Source organism: Watersipora subatra, chromosome 1, assembly GCF_963576615.1.
Source record: "Watersipora subatra chromosome 1, tzWatSuba1.1, whole genome shotgun sequence".
NCBI lineage: Eukaryota > Metazoa > Bryozoa > Gymnolaemata > Cheilostomatida > Watersiporidae > Watersipora > Watersipora subatra.
The window spans coordinates 77,699,388-77,721,814 of NC_088708.1; the positions used below are offsets into that span (position 1 = coordinate 77,699,388).

Here is a 22,427-nt window from a genome sequence, read left to right on the forward strand (position 1 = left end):
GCTAAGCAAATTATTGCCACCTGCTGTATAGATTTTTGTTACTTCTACGTTTTTTCCTGGTACATGAAGACTTTTCATTGTACATTCTGTACTACAACTTCTTAAGGAATTGTGAGCTTCATAGTAATAGCAGCGGTTTACCATTAGTTTATAGTTGTTATTTTGGTTAACTTAAAAAGCTATGTGGTGTAGCTGTTCAAACTAAGGTGAGAACCACTCTCTATCACTAACCTTACATTTATTTTCAATATAATTTTTTATAGAACAATTACTAGGTTGATGGTTTGTAATACTCACTCGAGATCCTTGCATTACATACAACTCGTTTATGAGACTCTGTTTGCTCTAGTTTACTTCTTACATTGTTGAGTGGCTTAGCAGTATTGAGCGTATTTGCTTATAGTAACCAAGCCGCAATGCAATGTATAGAGTAAGTTTGTTTTCTCCCCGGGCTTAATTGCGAATAGATAAACAATTAATATCTTAATTTAAGTGTCCTCATTTAATACTAATTTGAGTAAATTTTAGCAACAAAAGCTAAGGATGTTGCTGTTTGTAATGATTCCTTAGCTTATTGCTGCTCAAATGCAGTATTAGGCACGAGATGTTAGTTGCATGAGATGATTCAAACTCATTGACTTGGTTTTGGTTATCTAAACGCTGTTTGTAAAACAATTGGTAAATTTAGTCATAATATTTGTGTAAATATTCAGTTTTAGACTTATAGCTTACAAGTTTCATTATCAAAACATAATTTTCATACCATAACTAAAAGTGCAGGAAAAAGAAATATATTAAACAAGTATGAATACAGAAGTGTATTCTTTATATAGCTACATCCTTTTTATTGAAATATACTTTTGTGATAAAAAAAAGAAAAAATTCAGATGAAAAACAGTTGAAAAACACAAAGAGCAATAAATTTGCAAAAATATGAACCAAACAAAAAAGGCACAAAGCATAAATGATGATCCTGACTGTAAGATTATCCATTACCGTTTCTATCAAAATAGCGCAAGGTTTTGTGGCTGAAATATGGATAGTGACTTGATTGTTGTTTGCTATGGTGTTGTCGGTATCAGAGAGTGATCGAGTAGTCATGCTGTGGCTAGACGAACCATGAGCACTTTCTGTCGCAGGGTTGCATGCATGGTTCTTAACAAATCCATGCAGTTACATCTGAACTTTTGGTTACCTGAACTTTTGGTCGTCTGAACTTTTGGTTACCTGAACTTTTGGTCATCTGAACTTTTGGTATGAGGTATTTTATCAGAGCCAGCTGCTGTGGCTGTTTAAAAGTAGAAACCTTCGTCAGACCTGAGACTTATATCTTGCCACAGTTCCACGCTATGAGGTTGTGACCATGCTTATCAGCATAATGCTTCCGCTATATGCTATTCTTCAGGATGGTATATTGTTTGGTTGCTCATATGATTAAACTTTAGTCAGGTACCAGCAACGGGCAGTGAGATTTGTGTGTCCCAAGTGAGGCTTTTCTGCATTGATGAACCTGCATTGATGTCAAGCTCTGTGGTACGTTGTGAAACCTGGAAGACAACTCCTTTATGTCACATTTTTTAACGCTTTTTGGCAGTTTGTACTCCTCCGTCAACAAGTACATTGCTTTGGAGCAATTCTGGATTTGATATAATATGTTCAATATCCTCCACAGTTTTAAAGCCTTTGGATACTCATGAGAGGATGGTGGGTGATCCTCATGGTAGTTGATTGCCTGTTTTATTGGTTGAAAAAATCTAGTTTTTCCGTGTTCTTTGAGTGTTTGTATCACATTGGTTGCTGTTACATTTTTAAAACATCAATTATTTACTAGCCAAAGTAGGAGTTAATTGTCAAAAGAACAGTCTTGGAACTTCAACCAAAGATGCCTGTAGCTGCAACTTACCATGGCTGCATTGGGATTAAATATATGTAGCAATACACCAACTTGACGATATCAGTTGATTTAATATATATTGCAGGCTATGATCATGTTGGAGATATTTTTTTCATGTTAAGCCAATAAATAATGTATCTGCCATGGCGTCTTGTTGTCTCACTGCCAACGACTTTGTGCAGTAAAAACCAATATGTTTATTGAGTGATGGTAGTATAATAACTTTCATAACGTGATAGATCACAGTTTAAGCTTGAGCTAGCTCATCTTTAAAAACATGATGGCAATCAAGGTCAAACACATTTATGCCTGATGTTGCGATTTTTAGTCTCTCGCAATTTTGAAGACTTCATAGACAGGTTTCACGATACAAAAGTTAAAGGTTGCCATGTGAAGAACATAACATGGGCTATATAACATATTTTGAACCTACAACACGACAGAGTAAGACATGATAAACCTTTTGATACCAAATAACTGTTATGTAAATTTTGTTGCAAGTCAACCTTTAAGGTTGCGCTGTAAAGAACACCATTATAACATGGGTTGATGAGCAACCAGAGGCAATTCAAAATTGTGCCTGTTAATATTTACTTCCGATTTATTTGTGCCAAGTTGATCAAAGTGTTTATGTGGAATAAGTTGACTTTAAAGCCAGTGGCTATTTGGTTGTTTTGTCATTTGTCATTGCCTGACCATCATGCTCAAATGTTGCTTTTGTCATAGGGAGTTGCGAAACCCTTTCATGTAAAGGCATCAGGTGTTCTGCATCTGACTGTTGTCATTGGGGTTTCTCTATTTTCAAGCTCAAACACTTGATGATGCTTATGTAGCATATTTGAGAGAAAAAATGTTTACGGTTCTGTGACTGACCTTTTTGGTGCTGCTTGTGTACATCTTCTGATTTGTAGATCAAGATGCAGTTGGCTCTATATGCATACATTTTTAATGGAAGATGTTTTCCACAGTTGTAACATAGCTACTATTTATTGTTACCCAATGGAGCATACGCACTTGGAGGATTTATCTGCACTGCATTAGTTTTGATGGTTTCATGTATGTGACTGTGTATTATTTGTATGGCATCAGATCTGATGAGCATGGTAGATGCTTGTAAATGTTCATTTTGAAAGCTGGTAACTATGCGGTCCCTGATGAGTTTGACAAAGTACTAACTTGATTTTCGAATCACAGAGAAAAATTGGAAAAGGCTCACTCTCTTTTTGTTGTCTGGTGTTGAATTCGTGTTGTTCGAATATCTGGTTAGCGAAAGGTGCACGCAACTGCCTCTAATTATGTTTTGTTTGTGGATTGTTCCTATATTCTGCTGGCGTTCCGGGTTGATGATGCCCAACGATGCCCCTGTCCATCATTCGCAGATAACTTTTCAGCCTGTATAGATCTGTTTTTTCATGGCTTCTGGTCCAACCAAGTTGAAAAGCAAAAAGGCCATAGTACGATAGGTTTTGCCAAAACAATCGGCTTCTATATAAATGTCAAATTTCTGTATAAAAATGCATCGTTCAATAGCTAAATTTTCATAAAATGTGAAAAGTTTACGTAATTTTCTTAGTTCTATTCTCATATAGGCGTAGTCATAGGCGTATTGGATTTATTGGCCAACAAATTTTATTATCAAAATGCAACCTTTATAACCATCAACTCAAGCTCCAGAAAAGCAACCGGTGATATATAAATCATGAATGCGATGAGTAGAATTCTATATATAAGTAATCATTTTCTCCTGTAACTTTGTTTACAACTTGCCATGTTCACCAACAGCTTGTAATAAAGTACAAACTAAATTACATTTTTCCTCCTCTTTGGAACGTTCGATGGAAGATTCTTAGCACATTCATGTTGGATACCCAGAAGTTATGCATGGAGACTCTCCCTAGCCTAGAGACTATCAGCTACACAGAAATGAATACACGTTTTTATACAAATTGTTTATGGCGTATAAAAATGAATATAAATGGAAGCCTTTATTTCGTCTATGGGACACCGTTGAAGGACTATGAGTATTCACAGAAAGCTATAACACAAGTATTTTTATCTGGCAACACGCTTTCATAAAAATCTACTGAAAACATGTTTTTCTATACTGAAAGGAGTAAACACACTTTCTGCAACTGAATTACAACATTCAACACAATCTCTATATGGAATCTAATCTCTCTGGAATTTCATTAATTAAGCATGTTTCTCTCCTACTGCCAATAATTTACTACATACATGAGCAGTTCCCCTGCCATACCTTCAGCTTTCTCAATACATTTTAACACATTGAGCCTGTGAAAATATAAATTCAGTTTTGTTTTTGTTGAATATGCTCTTACAATGGGCAAATAAGGTCAAAATAAATTAATCATCATCAATCAGGTATACTGCATAATAGTGACAACAATCAGTGACAACAATTCTTTCCTTTTAGCACACAGGTAACTTCATGGAATAAAGCAGCTGTTGGAACTTAACAATTTTCTTGTTCCGTTGCTTAGCTTGTACAGTGATGTGCAAAAGAAAGGGCCCACCTCTGATTCTCATTGCCAATATATGTACATGTAGACCAAATTTCAAATGCTCATAAAATTGTGCCAACTTGTTGAAATCTACCTAAACTATATATCAATAGACTCGGCATTTACTCAGCTTTCTTTTGATGTGAGTAATTCCAGTGTAAATAGATTATCAATGAATGAGCAAGTACTAATTAGCCTCCTTTGATCCTAGTCTATTTTCGCTAATCCCGTCAAACAATGGCCAATTTTTAATTGGCTCTAGCTTCTGATTGAAGTGAGATATTCACTCACTTTGAAATTTGTCTGACACTTCAATTCATTCTTGAGATGATATTAAAATTTTAGCATTCTGCAAAATTTAGAATTTGTGTATATAAGGCAGCGAAAACGGGACTTCAGGAATTCGAGCATTGGAAATTCCATCCCAGACATTACATTTTGCAGGATAGATTAAAAATGACAACAGGTTCTGATTCTCCAGAAGCTGCAGATTCCAAAAATATATACATTATTATACTTGGAGCGAACACCTTTGCTTCAGCACAGGTTTACTGTCCGAAATACACAACAATTTAGGGTGGGCCCTTTCTTTTGCGCATCACTGTATATAACAGTAAGCTTCCGATTTGTTCCAACTTTCATCTACACCCTTATTTTAAATGAACAAAACCACCTGCTAAAGCAACTATTTTTGTGTGTATTTCATAGGCTTGAACTCAGTTCATGTCAACTGTCAACTTTCTTGTGGCCTCATACCGCCAAGCCTAGTATACCAATGTGTCCATGTGCGATCATTTCAGTCTTACTAATTTGTAGTCCACTTTTTTTGCAAATAATGATATAGTTTCAAGCCTTTGTATTTTAACCAATGCGCATACAATCTTATGAAGTCGCTTATATATGTACATACAAAAACCTGTTCTGCACATATGTATCTACTAACATAAATCTTTTCCTTTTAGCTACAAGGGCTAAATTAAATGCCAGGTCACATGACGATGGCCATGGACAGCTCAAATGACCGATTTCTGCTGTTATTAAACCGCATATCTCAGCGAGCCAACAATGACCATCTTAAGGTTGCTAGATTTATACTGAGGGACAAGATTACGAGAAGACAAATGGAACAGTGTAGTGATATGAGAGATATATTCGACAAACTGCTAACCAAGGAACACATAGCACCTGACAACACGGAACTTCTGAAACATGTAGCAACACAAGTATTTGGTGATCGTGATGTAGACAAGATGATCGAGATGTACGAGAGAGGAGAGCAAGATATAATTGAACCATCGTGGCCAGAAAGCAAGGGAAGCAGAACTAGTAAAGCCAGTTCAACGGTCAACAAAAAAGCTCTAAATTCGACAGATACAACTGGTGTGTCGAGAATACCCAGCAAGTTCAACAAGATCTTTGAGCACACGGCAAAGCACATAGGCGACGACTGGAAAAGTTTGGCCAGGTTTATGGGCTTGCTAGAAAACGACATAGACAACATAACGAGAGAAATTGAAGGAAATTTTGAACAGTCTCAGAAGGCAATGCATATGTGGTGGAATCAACAAGAGAAAGCTTCAAGCAAACAATTCAAAAGACTCCTACGACGGATTCCAAGAAATGACATTGCGGATGACCTTGAAACTCTCTTCAATAACTAGACAATTCTGTATACTGTAAACAATCTGTATTTTTACATTATGAATTACACAAACAGCTTAACAAATGCGTGCCAATGACGCTAGATGTCAGCTATAGAACCATGTATTTATGACAAGTTTAGGGTTGGTGTTTTAGTAATTATATGCTCTTCAGCCAACAAGACTAACAAGCAACTGCTGTCTGTTGACAAAAAAATCTTTGCATTGTAGTAAAATTTGATGTGAAGCAACTGCCCGATATCTTTGTAGCTTTGATGCTTGGTCACCTATGCTTCACAGTTCCTCAATCACTGGCTGTTCGACTGATCCCACTGAGGCCAGAGCTGGAATTGAGAGGAAATCCTATTTACTTTAAAGTTATTATTTATGCCAATAAAATAAATAAAATATAGACACCGACAGAAGCATTAGCCTCCTAGAGAGCATGGAACCTGTTATTACAATTAATGTATAGCTTTTACAAAAAGCGTGTGTGCGTGTACAAGATTATACCAAATTTGTGACAGGAAGTCTTAAAAATCGAATAGCGAGTATCAACAATCGCAAAATCATTATTTCCTAAAATAAAGTATATATATCAACTTCCTAATATAAAAATGCACATGAACTGTTGAGAAAAAGCTAATATTACCGCTCAATTGACTGATTTCTCATCTTTCCATAAACCAATGTAATTTTGGAATTATCAAGGCATTTTTACTCGTAAACCCACTGCATCAACTCTTTGAATGGCATTAAAATCTATCTTGTGTTGCAGATATAAGATGTATTGATATTTCTTACGATACATAGTTACAGCCAAGAAATCAGTGACTATTAAAAATATATATTCAAGTCATATGAAGAGTTTGCGCAACGGTTTTTATGACTAAAGGTCACCTTTTTTTACGTTTTACACTAATTTTTCTACTTCGAGCACTGCTTTTTAGTAAGCATAATAGCCAACTAATGAACAAAAACATAAATGGAATTCCTGTGAATGCTGAGCTAAATAACATTGTACATTATAAAATATATAGTAAATATGATAAGTTACCCAGGTACAAAGAAAACATAATTGCTAGTTGATTGTGACAGTACTAGATATATCCTCATGACACAACCACCTTCTTTTATATGCAAAGGCATGTACATTTAATTTATTCAACACTTTCACCAAAATACTCTGAACTTCGTGTGTCATATTTATAGTCAGCTTTCAAAGAACTCCATTTGGTGAACTTCATATTTTAGGATCGTGATTCATACTGAGGAGGTGACGAGAACTACAACTATTAACTAGTGTCATGTAAGTTTTGTTGTGGATGTTCTAACTGAGAACCTGATATAAAAATACACACAATAACCTGGATTTAAAGAATAACTGTGTTAGGTACACGTATCCTATACGATATCAAGTAATATCAATACATTTTTCACACACATGTAAGTCACTGACATACTGACAGCAACAATTTACAAAATGTTCACTTAAACAAAATGATGCTTTGTTAACCTCTTTGATGTTAAAATAGTCACAGAGGTCAGTGACAAAAGCTTTAAAAGACATTCGCAATAAATAGCTTAAATTGAAAAGAACTACACAAGATTGTTGAGTTGGGGATAAAAGCCACTTCTAAAGCCAAGAAGGGTCTCAGATGATCTTGGATCATCATTGATTAGTGTAGCAGATTGCTAGTAGAAACAACTAACCTGTGATCCCTTGCCCGGTGAGCCATTCCATGACGTGTGTATGCCATCACCTGCTCCAACATTCAACCCTCCGGAGTTGTAGAACTGAAACTGACTCGCTATTGGCTCCTCTGGCTGGAAAAGTAAACATGAAGCTGTTGACTACATATTGTAGTCATTGTGTTTTAGCCTTCCGAACTACACGGGCTCCGAAATTAGGAAACAAATGCAGCACCAGGCTGCCTTACTGTTAAGGCCCCTAGCATAGAACAAGACATCTCAGTTTGCGAGGAAAGTGTCATCCGCTAAACTTTGCCATGTAATTGGCTGGAGACCAATGGACAAGAACATTTTATCCATTAGATTTTCACTAGAGTAAGTGGCTAAGTGATAACATACCTTGAACAGTGGCTCACTGACAGGCGGAGGAACTGGAGTCTGGGTCTGTGGTGTGGCTATGGGTACATTCATGCTCCATTCTGTGTCTGCCATAAAAGATGATGGTTACTTTATGCAGTAGCTACAATAGATAGTTTATATACACAATCTTTGCAGTCTTTAGCACACATATAAAGGAAACCTACCCTTTCCCTTGTTACTGCTGCTCCAGATGTCAGAGTTGTGGTTAAAAAGGTAGCGTTCACTACCTATTGGCCCCACTGATGTCCTGTCACTTTGGTCTTCTGGAGGACTCGCCGATGAATGATTCTGTCCAGCCGGCGCCTCAGTAGTTACTAGTAACAGTGAACCAGTTGAGGTGAATGCCTGCGAAGCAGATAAAACTGACTGTTGGCTGACAGCGCCTGGTGCTTTCTGACCAGAGTGGATGGATGGAGAGACCGTGGGTGTTTGGTTACCTGTCAACAGCTTCCTCCCATAATCCTACAAATGCAGCAATACGCCTACAACACTTATAATATTAAATGGTGTTGCTGCATTGATCTAGATGAGCAAGAAAAGATTCGAGCTGGTACACTAAACAATTTTGAATAGCAAAACGTGATTAAATTGCGTTTTTATTTCAAAGTCATTTGAAAAGTCTACTCAGATACTACCACACACCTGTTCGTTGGCTGGCTTGGAACGATTTTGCGAAGGATATCCTGGCGTGACAGGTCTCATATCTACCGGCGATCCCGTCTGTTCATGTTGCTGACTTGTTCGAGGGGAAACCTGAGGTCCATTAGAAGCAGAGAATCGTTGTGGAGCATTAAATTCTGATGCATTAGGATTGAGTGAACTGGTGATATGAGGGAGTGTCATCGGTTGGCCCCGAGTTGTGTATTGGTCTCTCTGCAGAAGTGGAGATGACTTGCGCGAGTCAGAGAAAGGCATGCCGACTCCAGGACCAACCATCTGGCCTGAGTCTCCCTCCATGTCAGCCAGGGAAGAATTCTGAACTGGCATTGCGTGGTCATTGGTGAACATAGGATTTGCACGAGTCCCAGGGGCTCGGCTAAAAGCATTTGGATCAGAAAAATAGAGAGCTTGAGGTGGTGTAGATCGGAAACCAGGAGCCTTATTTGGATGGGGAAGGTTCCTATGAATGTCGGCATGCACCAGATTAGGTAAATATCCAGAGGCCAAGTTAGATGCCCCTGTCAATGGTTGGTTCTCAAACATATAAGGAGGGTGAGCCAGCTGACCAGCACTCACAGATATTGGAACCTTGGCGAGGAGAGGGGCGTTGTTAGGGCCAGTCATATAATGCGACCCTCCAAAACCTGATTGGGTATTGAGCTGGGCTGGAGGCGGTAATTGGTTGGAGACAGGTGAATGGTTGGCAGAGTGTTGCGAGTCAAGCTGCTCAGCTGTACTTGAGGTGACCCGCTGCTTGCTATCAGAGGTAGCAAGAGACGGTGACACTGTTGCTCTACTTTCTGGAAAAAGCTGGCGCGACACATCATTCAGCATCTTTACACCAGAAGACTGTGATGATGGCATCCTTATTTGAGGTGCTTTATTAACTGCTGTGGTGGGTACATGACACGCTACTAGATGGTCACCACTTGGTGCCCCCCAGGCTGACTGGCTCACAGCGGGTGGAGGTCGTACTGGCCAACCAGGTTTACTTTGCACAACCTTCACTTTTGTATCAACAATAGGAGCAGCCTGCAATCGATGAGTATCCTTCAAGTTAAAGATCTATATAGCAATATGTATCACAGACATCGTATTAAATAAAGACAACTACTAATGTGTCAATGAGTAAAGACGGTATTCACCTGTGTGGTGGCGATGTAGTCTGATATCTTGAACGTGCCAACATTCGATAAAGTGTCCCTGACATTGGCCTGTGACAAAGAAGCAGTGTTGCCTATCGATGTGGTTATAGAGGATTTCTTGCTTAGTTGTGCAGAGGCCTCGGCATGAGGCTCCCTCAGTATGCCGGAGACTAGACTTTGGCCATTCCTGATAGCTTCTGCAGAACCTCTGTATAACGACCACTAAATGTTAAATACTTGTCTTGTTTACAATGGGCATAGACTATGATGACACATGAAGATGACATCATAATATCAGCTTTATGGACACATTGTTTTCTTCCTTGCGCAAATCTGCTCTTACTCCCAATGAGGCATACAAAAGTATATATATTCTTATATGAAAATCACTTCAGAGCTATCACAGCTATTGCGCCAGAGAACAATGCACATTTTTTTCTCCCACTGATACCCGTTAAGGATACCTCTGCTAAGAACCCCATCTTATTCTCTAACAAACAATAAAAACAATGCATATGGAAAGATACAGGAATAAAAGTGTTGGTAGCTGAACGCACGCCTTTGTTGTTGAGGACTACTACTGTCTAGAGCAACTCACCGAATGATTAATGTCCTGTCTCCAGACTTCTTGTCAACTTTTTCAAACTCAAGGTGCGCACCTGACTTGTCTTTGATAGAGTGCAATGACTTGGATAGTTGGTTTACACAACGAGATGGAACAGCCACTTTCTTTGTCCTATTTAACATTGCAATCGACTTACCTTTAAGCATAGCATAATCAACAGCTACCATACAGCCATATACGCAATGATGTTATTTTACATTTTAAATTAAATTTCTTTTCAAGCTATGTCTTACACAAATAGTTTGGGCTGATTCAATTCGTGGAAATTCAGCTAAAAAACAATTGACCACACAAGAAATCGGAAGGTTTTAAAGTTGATGCCTCTTAATTTCACTCATAATGTTCAAACCAACAAAATTTCTACAAAGTTTTTGGTGAAATAACGGGTATAAACATGTAGCCCATGACACACTGAAACACAACTAACCTCCCTCTAACTCTGTAAACACAACTACACTTCTCTCTAAATCTGTAAACACAACTACACTTCTCTCTAAATCTGTAAACACAACTACACTTCTCTCTAAATCTGTAAAAACAACTACACTTCTCTCTAACTCTGTAAACACAACTACACCTCTCTCTAAATCTGTAAACACAACTACACTTCTCTCTAAATCTGTAAACACAGCTACACTTCTCTCTAACTCTGTAAACACAACTACACTTCTCTCTAAATCTGTAAACACAACTACACTTCTCTCAAACTCTGTAAACACAACTACACCTCTCTCTAAATCTGTAAACACAACTACACTTCTCTCTAACTCTGTAAACACAACTACACTTCTCTCTAAATCTGTAAACACAACTACACTTCTCTCTAACTCTGTAAACACAACTACACCTCTCTCTAAATCTGTAAACACAACTACACTTCTCTCTAACTCTGTAAACACAACTACACCTCTCTCTAAATCTGTGAACACAACAACACTTCTCTCTAAAGCTGTAAACACAACTACACTTCTCTCTAAAGCTGTAAACACAACTACACTTCTCTCTAACTCTGTAAACACAACTACACCTCTCTCTAAATCTGTAAACACAACTACGCTTCTCTCTAAATCTGTAAACACAACTACACTTCTTTCTAAATCTGTAAGCACAACGAAACTTCCCTCTAACTCTGTAAAAAGTAAGGTAAGGATGTGAAAGGGAATAATTTGAAATAACTCACAATGCACAGCTTATCACCCTTCATAGCAAATATCAACAACCAAAGGAGGGACGATTTCCAGAGCAAAACTATCCAGCAGGAGCAGCAACCATTATAACAATGTAATGCTACTAACTTTTTATTGGTTACTTGCTTCCAGTCGGATCCACCTTCTTCTCGTTTTTTCTTCCCTGGACTTGGACTCACACCAGCTTTTGTTGGTGTTGACTTGAGGGGTGACTTGCTGGAGTAGGTGCATTCAAAGGAATCGAGCTGACTGACGCTAGATGCGGCTCTTTTAGAATGTCTGCTTTTGCTACCATTTGGAACTGATAATGCATCGGCAAAGTCATCCAATTCTGTAATGCCTGCAATAGTTGCATGCTTAGACCATTACAAGGTAAACCTAACAATAAATACAATGTGGTATCACCATACTCTGAGCAGACGTTGTAAGATTGGAGACAGAACGAAAGGAGGTATGTCAGTTTTCACCAGCATTGAATATTATATAAAAATATACAAATATGTTGTAATAGCGAGAGCCGGACCTGAGAAGCATTGATCAGCTCGAGAATGCCATGAAGTGCCATGTTTGACATTTGTCAACATTGTAACCATAGATGTATGATTGACCAATAACTACATGTATATGAGATATAAATAGCTACTAACCTTAACAGCCATTAAAAATCACTACTATTGACAAAATCATAGAGCTATATAAACAACTATGATAATAAAGTTATACTCGAAATGCCTTCAGCACTAATAAAACCATAAAACCAGTACCCCAGATCGATAATCATAGTTTTTACAAATTTATAATCAAAAGACTAAAATTCCACTTCTTGTTGGATATAACTTTCAGCGTTCATTAGTTCACAAAGAGCTTGAGCTTAAACTTGATATCATTCACTTAGAGTAGAATGTGCATTGCTAATTTATTTTAGAATGAATTTCTCTAATAAAGCAATAAAGCCCAACTGATCAATGACCTTATTATGTTACCAAAGTGGCACTTCCTGTATTTCCACTTCCTCTATCCTGCAGAATGGATACTAACTTCAAATATCACAGAATGACTGCTGAAAGGGTTTTGTTAGGTATTTTAGATGAGTAATATTTACTTTTTCATTGCTAACTGAACGACTGGTTTTACTTTTTTGCTATTTGCTCTTCATGAAGGCGAAATATAAAAGAATGCAGAAGAAAGTACAGAAGTACTGAGCAATTTATAATGAGATATACCACTTTACTTCTAACTTGTTATAATGAGATATACCACTTTACTTCTAACCTGTTATAATGAGATATACCACTTTACTTCTAACCTGTTATAATGAGATATACCACTTTACTTCTAACCTGTTATAATGAGATATACCACTTTACTTCTAACTTGTTTCACGAGATATACCACTTTCCTAACTTGCTATAACGAGATGTTTCACTTTATTAACTTTTTATAACAAGTAGTTTAGACCCCCCAGCGGTAGTCTAGACATACTAGCAGTAGTCTCGACATCCTACTAATAATCCACCATATCTAGCAATACGACGCTGTGCTCTACTCGTACTAAGAATTGCAGTGCGCCCCCGCCATACGACTTCAATTCGTTCCACGGTTGACTTTGTATAGCAAAAATATCGTATCGAGGGGATGTAGAAACCCATAGTAATTATATAATGTAAACACCCCTGTAAACATTCCTGGTAAAAAACATCAAAACTTTATATACGTATTGTAAATATTAAAAATTAGTAACAAAATAGTATATTAGCCAAAGCAAATATAGTTACCTACAGTAACTTTGGTGTACTTAGTGGTTAACTGAAATAAAATGCAACATCACAATGTACTATGTATGTGCAGTACGTAGGAATTTCTTACCTTCGAGACATAAACTTTGAATTTAACTTAAATGAATTTAGCTCACGAAGCACACACTTGAGGCTAAGTCTCAGTGTGTATTTTACTAAACACACACTTGAGGCTAAGTCTCAGTGTGTATTTTACTAAACACACACTTGAGGCTAAGTCTCAGTGTGTATTTTACTAAGCTAAACTTTAATTTTGTCATCGTCTAAAGTTTTATCATTTATCTGTTTTGGCTTCGTTTTTACTATAACCTTTAGCCTACCTTATCAAAAAAATTTTCAACCTAATTCAACAAGAAAGCCCGAGCGGTGCCATTCTCAAAAGCGGGTTCTTGCATACTTCGCCATTTAATGGCCATCGAAAGGAAGAATGAAAATTTATTTACTTTTAGGCGAGGTGAGCTGGTACATGCATTCGCTTTCACTCTCTTTTCATTAATTTTCACAAACTGAGAGAAAGAGAGAGAGCATCGTATCTCTTTCATGCATTGTGGGAGGGATATTAGCAAATAGCATATCAGATCTTCCTTGTTCCGACGTATTCAGCACCCTAACTGCCAAATTTGAATTTCGAGAGAAATTTTTGTAGACATCTATGGCAAAAAAATGTCGTATGACGGGTATGAAAAAACATCATGTTCCACATGATAAGGCGAAAACAACGTATAACAGGGGGCATCGTAACTGGGGTGCACTGTACTAAGGAAGTGAGTTAACAAGTTACATACGACTAGAACTGGACGTTTGCTTGGTGATGTCTTTATTAGTGGTTTTCTTTGCTGTATTTTGAAGGTCATTACGATTGCCAGTCTTCTCCTTGTTCCTTCGGTTGCGTTTATTTGATACATTCTCTTTGCCAATAATGTCCGTCATGTTCTCTTCCCTTCTCTCAATATTGCCCGTCTCTTTACCCTCTGTTAACAAAAGTTATGAAAAAAAATAGAAGTGACCCAAATACATGAGAGCAAAATTATCATCCCTTTTCACAAAACCCAACTGACCAAGCGAGTAATACAATTTCATACCAGTGCTCTTCAAGCTTTTGATTAAGACTTCAATAAAGCGGTAGGAAATATGCTCCGAACACTCTTATAATGAGACCATTTTGTTTCACATTATTCAATCTACCATAACCATAACTATTTACAGAGAGTACACAAATTACAATGACTACGCTACAGCACCGAGGAGAGAATGATTGTTTACGCTACAACACCGAGGAGAGAACGATTGTTTACGCTACAACACCGAGGAGAGAACGATTGTTTACGCTACAACGCCGAGGAGAGAACGATTGTTTACGCTACAACACCGAGGAGAGAACGATTGTTTACGCTACAACACCGAGGAGAGAATGATTGTTTACGCTACAACACCGAGGAGAGAACGATTGTTTACGCTACAGCACCGAGGAGAGAACGATTGTTTACGCTACAGCACCGAGGAGAGAATGATTGTTTACGCTACAACACCAAGGAGAGAACGATTGTTTACGCTACAACACCGAGGAGAGAACGATTGTTTACGCTACAACACCGGGGAGAGAACGATTGTTTACGCTACAGCACCGAGGAGAGAACGATTGTTTACGCTACAACACCGAGGAGAGAACGATTGTTTACGCTACAACACCGGGGAGAGAACGATTGTTTACGCTACAACACCGAGAGAACGATTGTTTACGCTACAACACCGAGGAGAGAACGATTGTTTACGCTACAGCACTGAGGAGAGAACGATTGTTTACGCTACAGCACCGAGGAGAGAATGATTGTTTACGCTACAACACCGAGAAGAGAACGATTGTTTACGCTACAACACCGAGAAGAGAACGATTGTTTACGCTACAACACCGAGGAGAGAACGACTGTTTACGCTACAACACCGAGGAGAGAACGATTGTTTACGCTACAACACCGAAGGGGTTAGTTAGAGCTTGTCAACTAGTCTAAAAACTAGTCTTGTTTATTTGATTTAACGAGCCAATAAAGGACTGGTTTTACTACAACCAATAATTATTATGGTAACCGTTTTAAAACCTTTGCTAGAGATAAAACAGATATTCTACTGATATTTACATGAAGCAATAGGAGGATTGTCACGATATCTAATCTGTTTGGGAGTTGGCTTACAGCCTCAAACAGAAAGTATGATCTCTCAAGTTGAAAGTATGAAGACACCCTTTACTTTTACTCACCGTTACTCAGACACCCCTTGTTAGCCTGATTCTTCTGCTGCATAGACTGCTCACCAACAGGTGATGTATCAGTGTCAGCTGGCTCGGACAAGGTTACGGAGATGCTCGCTGCCTGCTCAGGCGTTGATGAACGATCTGATTTGGTAAGCTCAATTTCTGGAGAAACCTTTTCCATGTGATTTTCTGCCTGCTTCTCTTTGCGTTTCTAAGGAAGTAATGCATGAAAAGTGAGATATTCCAAATATGAATGCCCAATAAAAAGTGATGTATGTACTGAAGCGCATGTTTTACTAGCTGTAAAGACGATCCATTGCCATGAAAGCATACTAGCCAATAATTAATATGCTTACCATTAATGTGTAGTACAACAACTCTCCCACTTGTGTATTACAACAGCAAGGACGCAATTGCATAAGTACTATATCTGTAATATCTTTACTTGAATGACAGGCCAAATGAATCAATAGTAACATGACAAACAAGCGGTGAAAAAGTATATACCGGTAGTGAAAATAGTAGAAATCTTCTTATTTATATATTTATTAGATGTGGGTGCATCACAAGGCTATAATCATTTGCAATAAAGATCTTTTAACAACAATGAATATAATGAATGATGATAGTTGAATACATGTAAAATACACATGAATAAATACACATGAACAAGTGGCTATGAACAACAAGGTAATAGGCTACATTGAACATTATTATTACTATCACAAGTTAGACTCCCTTAAAACTGTAGTGGTATGCTGGTTGACACGATCTGTTTATGAGGTAAAAACATTGTCATTAGGCAGAAGCTACAATTATTAAAGAATTAAGATGTGGTATAATTAAGCTGCGGTATTATAAGCATGAATTATAAACATGAATTATAAGCATGAATTAGAGTATGTTGACAATGTTCGCCTTCTGTGAGCTCAAACACTATTGGGCATCTTCTGCGGAACAGCATGAATAGAGCAGCTTCAATGGAATCTTGTGAATGAAAAAAATTGGGAGAAGTTAAGTTCTGTAAGATAGTGAACAACCTTGTCTCCATCGACTGATATAAATTTTTAAAGATCCAAATTGTGTAATAAAAGTTTTTTTACTAGCACATCAAAGAAGATAGAGATGCACAAATGGGAATGGTGCAATTTTATGGTCACCAATCATAGACTAATACGGGACTTCTTTTTGATGCAGGTTTTGTTCTATTGTTAGAGGAAGGCACAATGTAAGGATGCAAAATGGCAGCCAGCATAAGTGAGGAACATTGCATCCACATGGTGACATTGACTTGTTGTAGCTCAAATTTCTGAGTTTTGTCGAAAAACACCTTCCTCGTGTCTGAATATGCCTTCAGTGTACAAAGACGCCTACCTTGAGCCTGAATATGCCTTCATTGCACAAAAACATCACACCAGTGAATTATCCCAGCACTGCTGCTCACACATTTCCTAGATGTATTCACCATTAATAACTTTGGCAACCATGAGGAACTGCTTGCCAATTGTTACTAATTAGTTGCAGTGACCTTGACCGCATCCGTCTTGAGAGAATAACATTCAGAAGGCCAAGCATGGACCACAAATAATGCTGTTAATTGATAAACCAACTAAAACAAACCAACCTGCTTCTTCTTTTCCCTCTTCCTTGCAGCTGCCTCCCTCCTCCTCTCTTCCCTTGACTTCTCGGACTCGATCTGTTCAAGCAAGATGCTGGCGTTTTTGAGTGCCTCTCTTGCCTGCTGCTCCTTCGCTTGCACTATAATCTCCATACACTGTTGACACTTCTTTAGTAATTCCTAAACAGTATACAGATAATCACAGCTGTTGAGTGAGAGCAGACAACCACAATATTGATGGAGATAGAGCAATTACAGAGGCCAAGAAACACACTATTGTAGAGAACTGAGAGCAGACAACTGCAGCATGACTAGCGATCAAGAGCAGTCACAGCACTGGTGGTTTCAAAGAGCAGATAATCATTGTACCGCTAGACTGCAAGTAGAGATAACTACAATATTGCAAACAGATAATCCAGCAATGGATCAGAGAGACATTTATTCCTTTTTCATTATGTTGAAATTTTAATCTGTGAAATTGTGGCATGGTAGTGAGAAATACAGACTGTTTTACCAAAGAATAATTTTATGATGGTTCACTTTTTTCATTATTACAAGAGCAAAACTAACATTTTTACGATTTTCTGCACTTCTGCACAAATTGCTAAACAATTACTTAAGATAAATAGCAAGATCAAAGATCAAAATAATCTAAAGGAATTCAGATGCAATAATTGTAAAGATTGTGGTCCTTTTTTGAGTACTGTAAATTCCGGCGTGTAAGTCAAAAGTTTGACAATAAATTTCAAGCTCAAAAATCTATCCTTGACTTATACGGCGGTCACGTTTTTCATGACACAAATTCTAGTAAAATTCAACTACAAAAAAAGATTGAAAATCAAAATTACATGAAATGATATATAGAGACTTATTTACAAAATTCAGGTAGTCGTTGACCTATGACCGCGTTTGGTTCCGGCTGGCCGTAAGTCGATTCGGACGTAAATCGATTCTGTATATTCTGAACTAACTTAAATGAATTTAGCTTATTAAACACATACTTGAAAGAATTTTTAGTATGTATTTTAGTAAACTTCAAACTTTTATCATATATCTGTATGTGAATACGTTTTTACCATAACAGATAACGCTGAACTCGCCAATGACTCCAATAGCTCTTTTCAGGACCACCAATAATTTTCAGGGGTTGTTCACATTATGTTGCAGAATTATCCAAAGACTTAGTAGTTGAAAGCTCAACTCTTTGGCTGGATTAAAGCCTAGCAAAAACACCCGAAAGTCAGTGTGGGTTGCCTACTGCACATTGAAAACTTGCTCCATGTAAATTGCTATAAAATTTTGCATGGCACTGTTTGCTTTTGTTTTTAATAGCTCTGAGACAGTTGCTCTTAGCTAACAGAAATTATCGACTAAAATGTGAGGTGATTTTAGTTTCTGACAGCACTGTAACTTACAAAAAGCTTGGAACTAAACAACAGTTAGAATTCAAGCAACGAACGTGACGTCCCCATTGCGGTTTATCATAAGAACAACTTATAAGATATGACATAGAAGCATTGCCGTTTGCCTTTGTCAAACTTACTTTATCACTGACAGTAGCGATGAAACGACCACATTCCTGGTCACTTGGAAATTGGCTGACATGTTTTACTAGCCATTTAACGACTTTTATGTGACCCTTTCGAAAAGCGGTCATGAGAGAGGAGACTCGCCGATTGTCCTGACTGTCAATGTCTGCTTTGTGAGCAACCAGCAGCTGAACAACATCTAGGTGTCCACCTACAGCAAGAGGGAGGAGTGAGGCGGAGACTAAATCTTAGATGTTTCCTAATTGGCCACATGTACAAACACTCAAATTATTACTGCTGGTCTGCTCCTCACAGCCATTTAAACGTTGTAACATTGCATCATTAGTCAATGCAACAGCAGTAGTAGCAACATTACAACAAAGTTGTGGACGTAGTTCCCTTACTATGTATTTATGTATTTGTATCAGTTTCCATTCATGATAAAATGAGATTTCATTTTATTCATGATTCCTTCCATTCATGAGATTTTACAACAAAAAGTTTGTTTAGAATGTGAATACATACCGAGGGAAAACACCATTTGTAAGAGTTCATACGATACACTACAACCCAGCGCCAACCATGGTTGTTCCTGAATATTTGTACTGATCCACTTATTCTATTGTTTTGTCGCTAATAATTAGAGGTGTACTGACTGGTTTATTCCTTTTTATTTTGTAGTACGATTTCTTTAGTTTTGGATAAGTTGTGAGGGAGTTGTGGGGTCACAACTTAGCCAAAACTAAAGAATCGTACTACAAAATAAAAGGAATAAACCAGTCAGTACACCTCCAATTATTAGCAAAACAATAGAATAAGTGGATCAATACCCTAGGACACTTATGTATTCGCGGCATCTAACTTTCGCGTTTTCGCGGTGTCATCCTTTCGCGAAAGTTTCATGTGCGAAACTAAACTATCATAACAAACGAGCGAAAAAGCGAAACTAAATAGCTTTGTTCATTGATACTGTAGAATGGAATTTTATAACGACATTTATTTTAACGTTTTTAACGACCACTATAGCATCGTTAAAATATAAACCAACAAAATAATTGGACTGTCAAAATTTATTACGTTATTATTTTGCAATTAATTATGATTATTTTCCCATTAGGAATGATTTATAACGATAGGAATTTGATGTCAATGCACATGCATTAGTAGCGTTATCGTTGCTGGGGACATCAATCAATGCAGTGAGCACCGTGTGTTGAAAGAAAATAAGACACATGCACTGACACTCGCAGTACTACACAAGCAGCATGGCTCTGGAAAGGTTTGGATTCACCACTGACACCTCTTCAATAACTTGTAATTTTTTGAGATTTGTTTTGTTTTAAGTGATGTGACTGACGAGACGTTTTTAAATTAAAATAGGCAAAACATGACCGCAGTTAAAACGCTCAGAAAAAAGACATCTTTTTCTTTTGAGCGTTTTAACAAAGATCAATTTTGCGGATTTTATTTTAAGTTCATTCGGAGGCTTTTACGCTTTCGATGGGACATGACCAAGCGGGTGTTTGATAAAACTTAATCTTTTGCAAACCTTTATAAAAGTCGTTAACAAAAATATTTTGCCTCTGATGATGATAATAATGATGCCTAAGAACTACTAGAAGTTGATGTTTGTCTCTATGGCTTGGAATGAAGTGATATTCTACAGCGATAAAAACCGCGTCCATGGCCGTTGGGCAAATAACTTTTCGAATAAATGATGTTGAGGTCGAGTTATCTGAAGCAATTTATGATTACGTTGGAACTGACCAAACAAATCCGTTTGAGTTGACCTTGTGTTTGAGATGAAATGTTACATTTTATCTGAGGGCGAGTTATTCGAGTTGGACTGTACTTACCGTAAAAAATTCCCAAAAAGTTGGGGCGGCTCAGCCGGCCAGCTGCCCCAGTGAAAACGGGCCTGTTGATAGTCCAAAAAACAAATGGCAGCAAGCGATCAAATTGCATTATCGACCTTGCCCACACCATTCTACCTGCGGTTCACAATTACAAACTAGTCGCAAATTGAAATTTTTTTTATCGGTGAACTGAACCCGAGGAATCTAATTATGTTTGTTCCACTGCATTTATTTTCACATCACTATATTTTCGCACTCATCAGAGCTGCGAAATTAAGTTGCTTCGAAATTTTACTCTGTGAGCTACTCACGAAACTAAATACTAGCGAAATATAAGTGTCCTAGGGTACAAATATCTAGGAACAACCATGGTTGGTTTGCTAAGAGAGTTGTGGGGTCACAACTCTCTTTAGCAAAATACTTTCTTATTTTTGAACAATGGAACCGCATGATACATAACCATAATGAAATAAATAATTTTCTGCGTAAACGAACTTTTCTAAACCAACACGAATGTCAAAAACTGAAAATTCAAACGAGACAAAATCTGCAGACAATTGATAAATATTTACATATGTATCAATCAATAGATACAGTGGTGCTGTTGTTGATCACAAATTTCCAAGAAAAACTGAAACTTACGTAGTAGTGAAGCCAAAAATAAACTTAGCTTAGCCAATTTTAGTAATTTGGGTCCGGCAGCAGGGATAGATCCGGCAGCAGGAAGTGTTTCTATGATGTCCAAGTACTCTCACAGTGGATGCCTTCGCACAAATTTAGCGAAACAATTGGCATCGAATGTGTTTAGGTTTTACCGCTTTTATGATTTGTAGTGGAAGCAACTCCAAACCCATTCAAAGCATAGAAATGCAGTGATTAAATATGACTAAAAACTGGGCAAAACTAAAAACTGGGCAAAACTCAAAACTGGGCAAGCAGTTCTATTAGCTGCTTGCTAATAGAACTGTGAGACACTTTCACACAATATTGACATGTAAGGAAACCCTTGGCTAGCTTGGAATTGCTGCAGACTCATACAATCTTATTAATTTAGATCATGTTTGTTCTGGGCTAGTAATTCTGGGCTAGTAATCAGTGACATATTTCTTTCAATCTCGTGAATGATGAATACAACACAATCCATACCATTGCAAGCCAGCCACAAAGGAGAGTTTCCTTTTTTGTTCTTCACATCCACGGCAGCGCCTCTTTTCAAGAGCAGATCAACAAACCGATAGTGGCCTTTATCAGCAGCAATAGTGAGCGCCGTGTCTTTAGAAGAAGGAACTGGGGGTGCATTGACGTCAGCGGATCTATCCAGCAAGACCCTCCCGACCTCTACGTACCCACCACTAGCTGCCTCCATGAGAGGCGTAAGCCCAGTCTTGGCACGGTGCTCTACAAAACAATAGAAGACTAAAGTTGGCAAAGCGTATTCTCTCAAACGCAAAAGCTGATGCAATTTTAGAGACTTGATGCTGTTAACATTGGATGTTTGCTCCGAATGCTTTTGCATAGTTTCATGTAACACCCTTATCGCTGCAATAAACTATTTGAACCGATATAAATAAAAGGAATCATCAAAAATGAACTTG

The 22,427-nt window shown here is 37.7% G+C and overlaps 2 protein-coding genes across 2 annotated transcripts in view; one reads left to right on the forward strand and one right to left on the reverse strand.

Annotated features, from left to right (window-relative positions):
* Positions 1-68: 68 nt before the first annotated feature.
* LOC137399307 (FAS-associated death domain protein-like) lies at positions 69-6,077 on the forward strand. The gene is made up of 2 exons (XM_068085365.1): positions 69-206; positions 5,379-6,077. Exon 2 carries the CDS (start codon positions 5,397-5,399, stop codon positions 6,075-6,077), a length of 681 nt encoding a protein of 226 aa, XP_067941466.1. The 5' UTR covers positions 69-206; positions 5,379-5,396.
* The window catches only part of LOC137399299 (ankyrin repeat domain-containing protein 17-like), a 31,308-nt gene continuing 14,397 nt past the window's right edge, over positions 5,517-22,427 (reverse strand). Inside the window, exons 17-29 of the mRNA XM_068085352.1 lie at positions 21,979-22,230; positions 18,991-19,187; positions 17,454-17,627; positions 15,836-16,040; positions 14,367-14,552; positions 11,894-12,125; positions 10,572-10,709; positions 9,974-10,181; positions 8,811-9,860; positions 8,333-8,630; positions 8,148-8,233; positions 7,770-7,883; positions 5,517-6,400 (exon numbers count right to left, since the gene is read on the reverse strand). Of these exons, the coding sequence (XP_067941453.1) occupies positions 6,365-6,400; positions 7,770-7,883; positions 8,148-8,233; positions 8,333-8,630; positions 8,811-9,860; positions 9,974-10,181; positions 10,572-10,709; positions 11,894-12,125; positions 14,367-14,552; positions 15,836-16,040; positions 17,454-17,627; positions 18,991-19,187; positions 21,979-22,230 (3,176 nt within the window). The 3' untranslated portion in view covers positions 5,517-6,364. The remainder of the gene's footprint in view (positions 6,401-7,769; positions 7,884-8,147; positions 8,234-8,332; positions 8,631-8,810; positions 9,861-9,973; positions 10,182-10,571; positions 10,710-11,893; positions 12,126-14,366; positions 14,553-15,835; positions 16,041-17,453; positions 17,628-18,990; positions 19,188-21,978; positions 22,231-22,427) is intronic.